The 8,375-nt window shown below is 50.7% G+C and overlaps 1 protein-coding gene across 1 annotated transcript in view; it reads left to right on the top strand.

Moving 5' to 3' along the window:
* Positions 1–6,546, top strand: part of LOC103393667 (thyroid hormone receptor alpha) — a gene marked incomplete at its 3' end in the record, with an annotated part of 6,957 nt that extends 411 nt beyond the window's left edge. Inside the window, 8 exon segments of the mRNA NM_001294215.1 lie at positions 2,777–2,801; positions 3,394–3,515; positions 3,997–4,144; positions 4,368–4,573; positions 5,033–5,179; positions 5,259–5,517; positions 5,734–6,306; positions 6,448–6,546. Coding sequence (NP_001281144.1) covers positions 2,777–2,801; positions 3,394–3,515; positions 3,997–4,144; positions 4,368–4,573; positions 5,033–5,179; positions 5,259–5,517; positions 5,734–5,984 — 1,158 coding nt within the window.
* Between the last annotated feature and the right edge of the window lie 1,829 nt (positions 6,547–8,375).

Genomic DNA, 8,375 nt, shown 5'->3' with positions numbered 1-8,375 from the left:
CGGTCGGCCCTGGTGGAGGGGCAGGAAGAGGTCTGCCCTGGTGGAGGGGCAGATGAGGGCTGTGCAGTTTGAGTCGTTCTGATCCAGAGTAAAATCTCTGATGGGATTAGATCAGAATTCAGGAGATGAAGAAAGACCACAGACACCCCCCCCCCCGACGCCCTGGTGTAGATGTGTAGATCAGTGGGCAGGATTAAGGGCAGATGGAGACACAGGAAGCTGAAGACAGCTCAGGTGTGACATCATCATCATCATCATCATCATCATCACTTTGTGTTTGTGCGTCTGTGCTCCTGTCACGGAGCTGGCACGTGTCTTCGTGAGCGCTGCCTCATGCCCTGACTCCCCCCCCCCATCACTGAGGTCTGGACCCTCAGAGGGTTTGTTACATAATTCAGTCCAGAATCATCTTCCGTCATCTCTGCTTCCACAGGGGGGCGCCACAGGACGGAGGTGGATGTTTGGGGGCTTTGTGCTAATGAAACCATGTTACTAATCAAACTAATTGATTGATTGAAACTAATCAAACAGAATGTTCTGGATTATTCTGAACTGGGCAGATCTGGGTCACGGGGGAGTCAGGGGTTAAATCCAGTCATGTGACCAGTCATGTGACCAGTCATGTGACCACACTGTAGGTAATTATTGTGCTGTAGGCTTTGTCAACAGTTGCCCCCACCCCCACCCCCACCCCCGTCAACCTACAGCCTAACGAGGGTTAATCTGATGTTGTCGTCTGTAACATTTAGTTTTCAGCTGTTGAAAAACAGATGTTTTCACTGGGTGAATGTCGACCAATCAGTGATGAGCACATGAAGAACACATGACCACGTGACATCAGCGGCTGATGTCATGTGTCTGTGACGGTCATGTGACTCTGGACATCATGTGCTGTAGGAATGAACCCTGAGCTGTGAAGTCCAGTGAAGTTAGGACGGTGCCCATGGTACCAGGTACCATGGTACCATGGACACCGTGGTACCATGGTACCATGGTACCATGGTACCAGGTGTGCTGGGGTAGGAGACCAGCACCTGAGTACCACTTCAGTCCAGTGTATCTGATGACAACAGGTGACGTTGACGTCACTGTTAGTGACCCACATTACAGTATATGTGACATACTCTGTCCACCAGGTGGTGCTGTGGCGCTGTGAACCGGTCAAAATATCAGGATTTTCTCCAAGATTCTAGATCAGACTAAAAATTCAAACTAAAAAACGGACTTTCACTTCCTTCTAGACTACAGGTGGCGCTGTCAAGACCTTTGCCTATATATAATGGAAGCATCACAAAAACAAGAAGCTGAAAAAAAAGTTTTCTTTTAATTTGATTTAAACTTCACCACGAAGGGTTAATAAATGATTCTACTGTGATTAATGTGTGAACAAGTAGCTGACGTGTACTAGGAATTATTACCCTCGGAGCAAACAGGTCATTAGGGGGCGCTAATTCAATAGATGAACTGCCGGCGTGTCCTCAGCTGCTCCAGCAGGTTATATAACCAGGTGGAGGCCGAGGCCGGGGTGGAAACAGTACCAGTAACACCGAGGGAGGAGGGGGGGGGAGTTAGAGTGAGTGAGTGAAGGAAGGGAGGAAGTAGGTCAGCGTGTTTTTGTTGACTTCATGTCAGCGTGGTCACAGACGAGGAGATGTTCCTGCTCCCAAAACTTCACCAGAACAAGAGGGAGGCTGGATTAGAGCGAAGAAGGGAGGAGAGAGAGGAGGAGGAGGAGGAGGAGGAGGAGGGGAGACGGGGGGGGCGGGAGGGTGAGGAGGATAAAGACAGTAGCCCTTCCTCCCAGCAGCCAGACTGAGACAGAGTCTCCGGGACCTCAGCTGATCTCAGACCCTCTGCTTCGCTCTTCACTCCTCGCTGGTCGACTGTGAACAACAGTCGTTCATCAGGACTTTCTGAGCGGCGGCCATGTTTTAGAGAGCGTCTGCTGCGGGATTAGAGGAAAGCCGCTGCTGACCAGAGATCAGCCGGTGTTGGAGTGGACCAGTCGCTGTGATCAGGTCTGAATGAGACACGTGCACTGACCCGACTCCACCACACGGAGGTTCTGTGTTCTCCTCCTGTTAGTCCTCAGGGAAGGAGCACCATGCATATTTTACAGCCGTACTACATCAACAGGTCGGTGTGTGTGTGTGTGTGTGTGTGTGTTTTCTGCTGGTCTTCTCTGATGTTTTGAATTAAATTAACAGGAAATGGTGTGTTTTTTACCCATGATTCTTCAGGATTTGACTTCACCCTAAACTGTGGATCTTTGTGTTGATACAGTTCTTCACAGTAGAAGCTGCTCCTGGGTGTTCATGGTGGTGGTGGTGGTGGTGGTGGGGGGGGGTGATGTCTGTTGTATTTTGAGAACTACATTTTATGTCAAATGTAAATCTGTTTTTTTCTCATCTGACCAACAGGGGGCAGATGTAAAACCAAATGTCTGAGTTTATTTATTTGTGGATCTTCTCCAGGTCATAAGGTCAAACTGGACTGCCCTCAGGTTGAAGATGTTTCTCCTCTCACCTTCATCAGTTTCCAGGTCTTTATCCATGCGGTCATGTGAGTGGTTGGCCCTGCGGTGGCTCCTCCCCCTCCCCGTCCTCTGGGTGGGGGGGTAACTCCAACGACCCCACATGACCAGGACAGTAGGAGGATGAGAAACGTCTAGAACCTGAGCTGAGTCCAGGCTGAAAGCACTGGAAAACTGGAAAACTGGAAAACTGCTCACTTTATTCAATTATCTCTGTCTCTCTCCATCATCCCCCCCCTCTCCCAGTGTTCGGTGAAGAGCATGTCTGGTAAGATCTTCACCTCAGACTCAAACCAGGGAATAGAGTTCAGAGCAGGTTGTTCTTTGGTCGTGTTCCGTCTCCTGATGAGTTTGGAGGATTTGTTCAGTCGAGTCCATTTGTCTGCAGCGCCCCCCCCCCCCCCCCCCCCCCCCCCCAGGTGACCACCAGGGGGCCACCAGGTGGCTCATCCTGAAAGACTAGCAGCCATCAGGACACACACACACACACACACACTCAGAACACCAGACAGTGACCCAGGGTCACAGATGTTTTTCCAGTCAAATTTTGAACCAGTGAAAAATGAGAAATATTTTTATTACAAATTAAAGTCATCGACTCAAAGACGCTCAGATTAGAACCTGTTCTGGATCATAGACGTGGGGTTCACAGGAGACTCATTACACTCCCTCATCTCCTCATTCACTTATTTATAACAAACCACTTCCTGTCCTGCACCGTCTTCGCTCGCCCTGGTTGTTCACCTGTCTCTCATTCCGTCCCTGTCTGTCCTCCTCGACCTCCTCGACCTCCTCGACCTCCTCGACCTCCTCGACCTCCTCGACCTCCTCGACCTCCTCGACCTCCTCCTCTCCTATAGCTCTTAGCATCTCTGTTCCAGGGTACATCCCCAGCTACCTGGAGAAGGACGAGCCGTGTGTGGTGTGTGGGGACAAGGCCACGGGCTACCACTACCGCTGCATCACCTGTGAGGGCTGCAAGGTTAGCCACGCCCACCGCCCACGCACCGCACGCCACACGGTGTCACACAGACGCCAGACTTCAATGTACTTTATAATGGTTGTTCTGTAGCGTAGCGGTTAGCGGAGAACAGTAGTCCATACTTGGCGCCTCCTACTGGGCAGTCTGTCACAGCAGAACACAAGAGTTCAAATAATAATAATAATAATAATTATTATAATTATAATTAGTCATGAGTAGAGCAGCTCCCCTGGGGGGCAGGTCAGTGGTGGTGGTGGTGGGGGGGGGGTTCACACTGACGTGGCAGGAAGTGCCTTCACGGCAGCAGGGACTGATTATCTGATGGTTGGCGTCCAAACACGGCGTCTCTCCCCAGGAGACGAGGTTTCCTGACGGTCGTCACAGATCAGTCGTGTCGTGTTTCCACGTTCACGTCGTGATATTTTAGCTTCTTTAAACGTCAGCGTACGTGACCTTTCTTCGTTTGATTTTTGGTCCTCAGGGATTCTTCCGCAGAACCATCCAGAAGAACCTCCACCCGTCCTACTCCTGTAAATACGAAGGCTGCTGCATCATCGACAAGATCACCCGCAACCAGTGTCAGCTGTGCCGCTTCAAGAAGTGCATCTCTGTGGGCATGGCCATGGACCGTGAGTCACCGCTTCACCGCCGCGATGTCGACTTTGTCAAACGTGTCTAAAAAAACTCACTACATCGTCGCACCTGTAGTATCGCAATGTACCGAAATATATTGTATCGTGATATGTATCGTATCTGGCCAGGTTCAGATAGTTAACTGGTTGAGGTGGTTAACTGGTTGAGGTGGTTAACTGGTTTATTGGGCTAACCATCGGCTCGTCTTCTCTCCGTCAGTGGTGCTGGACGAGACGAAGCGAGTGGCCAAACGGCGCCTCATTGAGTCCAACAGAGAGAAGAGGAAGAAGGAGGAAATCGTCCGGACTCTGAAGACCAGGCCGGAGCCCGACACGGCAGAGTGGGAGTTGATCCGGTTGGCGACGGAGGCTCACCGGAACACCAACGCCCAGGGATCCAGCTGGAAACAGAAACGCAAATTCATGGTACGTTTTTATCTGTTTGACTTTTTCACTTGTCCTGCAGGGGGAGTTGTTTCAGGAGGAAATCCTCGGAGTTTTCTCCTCCTTTAATGAACGACTTGTGAAACCTGCCAGGTTGACGTTGGTCGTTCGTTTGACTGGAACGTTCCGTCTTTCATGTGTCTCATTATTTTTTGGGTTTCGTTCTGCCCAGAACTTCAAAGGTGACGATGTAACGGGAAAAAAACCAAAAAACTTTTAATTTCCAAGAAGAAAAGTTTTGTTGTTGAAACAGTGACATCACAGAAACAAAGGCTTTAACGAGGCTTCATTAACACAGGTCGTTACAACAGGTTGGATTTACCCCAGTATTCTGGGGTACTTAGTTAATGTGAATATGAGTGTGAACGAGTGTGAACGAGTGTGAACGTCCTCCATGTGACCCAGTAGATGAATGAAGTTCTACTTCCTGTTCGTCCTCAGCCTGATGATATCGGCCAGGGTCCGATGGCGCCCACCTCCGACGGAGACAAAGTGGACCTGGAAGCCTTCAGCGAGTTCACGAAGATCATGACGCCTGCCATCACGCGCGTGGTCGACTTTGCCAAGAAGCTGCCGATGTTCTCGGAGGTGAGCGTTCGGGACAGGACGAACAAGGTCATTATTTAATATCCTTTCATTGACTCCTGGTGGCGCTGTGTTTCCTCAGCTGCCGTGTGAAGACCAGATCATCCTCCTGAAGGGCTGCTGCATGGAGATCATGTCGCTGCGCGCCGCCGTACGCTACGACCCAGACAGCGAGACGCTGACGCTGAGCGGCGAGATGGCGGTTAAACGTGAGCAGCTGAAGAACGGCGGGCTGGGAGTGGTGTCGGACGCCATCTTTGATTTGGGCAAGAGTCTGGCTCAGTTTAATCTGGATGACACGGAGGTGGCGCTGTTGCAGGCGGTGCTTCTCATGAGCTCAGGTAAGAGCCTTCTGGAATTCTTTGACCTCCGTTTTGGACCGCAGTTTTTAAAATGACGAGAAACGTTGGGTGCTGTAGACCAGGGATTGAACCACGCAGCGTGAATTCACGTCGGTTAAAAAAAACTCCAACCGTCCATAAACCCGTGGAGCCGATGATGGAGACGATTTGCAGAAACGCAGCCCACATTTCTTTCTCTCCTCATGTCCCACCTAGACCGCTGCGGGCTGACCAGCGTGGAGAAGATCGAGCAGTGCCAGGAAGCCTACCTGCTGGCCTTCGAGCACTACATCAACTACCGCAAGCACAACATCCGACACTTCTGGCCCAAACTCCTGATGAAGGTGACCGACCTGCGCATGATCGGGGCGTGTCACGCCAGCCGCTTCCTCCACATGAAGGTGGAGTGTCCCAGTGAACTGTTTCCCCCGCCCTTCCTTGAGGGCTTCGAGCACCAGCAGGCGTGAACACCCACCAAACCACCACACACACACACACACAGGAAGAGGAGGCGTGGTTCAAAAGGAGAACGAAAAAAACTGGATTTTTCTTCAGTGAGTCCTCCACTGTGGTTTTTTTATAAATCTACAAACTCACCTCCTGCCACCAGCAAAACCTAAACAGGGAAACCAGGAAAACCAGGAAACAGGAAACAGGAAACAGGAAACAGGAAACACTGACCACCAGTCTGGATCTGCTGCGTCTCTGAGAGAAAGTCAAAACAAAGTTCCAAAAAATCCAAACGTAGTGCCATAAAAGTTCAGAACATCTTTATGCAACACAGTGGTTCACACACACACACACACACACACACACACACACTCTGGGACTCGACAGACTCAGTCGTCCAGACCCTGAGTGTCTGTCAACCTACCCCCCCCCACGTACTGACCTCTCTCTCTCTCTGTCTCAGCCACACACACACACACACACACACACACACACACACACACACTTTTTACCTCATATTTTTTTAATGTTTTTTGTATTTTTTTATTTTAGGAACTGTTTCTCAGTCACACACACACATGATCACAGTGTGTGTGTGTGTGTGTGTGTGTGTGTGAAACTCACGGCCGTCGTTGATGAGAAACGATGACTCATTCATCACTGACGTAATTCCCAGCATGCAGCTGTGTGTTGATGACATCATCAGAAATATTATCAGTTCAGAATTGGATCAATAAAAATCACAGGAAAAATGACATAAAAGATCAAACAACAACAACAACCACAACAACAACAACCACAACAACAACAACAGCAACAACAACCACAACCACAACAACCACAACAACCACAACAACAACAACAACAACCACAACAACAACAACCACAACAACAACAACCACAACAACAACAACCACAACAACAACAACAGCAACAACAACCACAACCACAACAACCACAACAACAACAACTGAACTAAGAAACTATTTCAAAGCTTAAACAAATGAATTCCAGTTTTTGTGCTGGTCCAACAGTTCTACCTCTGGTACTGTTTAGAACTGGAACCATCAGTGCAGGGACGGCTCTACTCCCCCCTGTTCTCCCCCCTGTCCTCCCCCTGTTCTCCCCCCTGTCCTCCCCCTGTTCTCCCCCCTGTCCTCCCCCTGTTCTCCCCCCTGTCCTCCCCCTGTTCTCCCCCCTGTCCTCCCCCTGTTCTCCCCCCTGTCCTCCCCCTGTTCTCCCCCCTGTCCTCCCCCCTGTTCTCCCCCTGTTCTCCCCCTGTTCTCCCCCTGTTCTCCCCCCTGTCCTCCCCCTGTTCTCCCCCCTGTCCTCCCCCCTGTTCTCCCCCCTGTCCTCCCCCCTGTTCTCCCCCCTGTCCTCCCCCCTGTTCTCCCCCCTGTCCTCCCCCTGTTCTCCCCCCTGTCCTCCCCCTGTTCTCCCCCCTGTCCTCCCCCTGTTCTCCCCCCTGTCCTCCCCCTGTTCTCCCCCCTGTCCTCCCCCCTGTTCTCCCCCCTGTCCTCCCCCTGTTCTCCCCCCTGTCCTCCCCCCTGTTCTCCCCCTGTTCTCCCCCCTGTCCTCCCCCCTGTTCTCCCCCTGAACTCAGAAAAACTAAAATGTATCAAATTTACAAACTTTTTACCATAAAACAAAACAAAAACGTAGAATTTAAAATGACTAACGTAGAGAGTGATAAGAAAATACTGTAGTATTGTAGTACTACTTCTAGAATACCTCTCCAACACATACCTCTTACTTTAATTACCTCACTCACACTCATCTTTTTTTTTTAAATCTATTACCTCAGTTTTTTGTTTGTTTTTTTTCTTGCTCCACGTCAGTAACCACTGGACTCACTTCCTGTTTCTCTGGCGCCCTCTACTGCTAAACACACTGTAAGTCCCGCCTCCTCACTGTGATGTTAAAGGTGGTGGTGGGAGGTGATGTCACGTCCTCCTTCAGTCCCACCACCCCCCTCCCTCACCCCTCCCTCACCCCCTCCCTCCCCCCTGCCTGAAACTGACAGATTCTACCTCGCCCCTCGTCTGTCGTCTCAGTGCATGAACACACACACACACACACACGTACACACACAGTGCACAGGAGGACAAGGACGCCGATGACATCACGCAGCCGGTCGTTCTAAGGCGGCGTGGATCAGGAGCCGATCTTTTAGTCCAGGTTTTATTCCTACCGTGAAACGAGCCTCAAAGTGGATCCAGTTTTCATTCAGGTATCTTTCGTGACAACTAGAGGGCGGTGGTGAGTTTGTGTTGCCGCACGGACCTTGTTGTTTGGGCCCAGTTGTGGGTCGGACCATGGACCATGGGTCGGTCCATGTGACTCAGGCCAGCCAATAACAAACCACCACTGAAAAGGACCCTTATTCCTGCAGCGTCATCATCTTCAGA

This window comes from Cynoglossus semilaevis, chromosome 17, assembly GCF_000523025.1.
Source record: "Cynoglossus semilaevis isolate Cse_v1.0 chromosome 17, Cse_v1.0, whole genome shotgun sequence".
NCBI lineage: Eukaryota > Metazoa > Chordata > Actinopteri > Pleuronectiformes > Cynoglossidae > Cynoglossus > Cynoglossus semilaevis.
The sequence above is the reverse complement of the archived record's forward strand: the minus strand, read 5'-3'. Positions and strand labels throughout refer to the sequence as shown.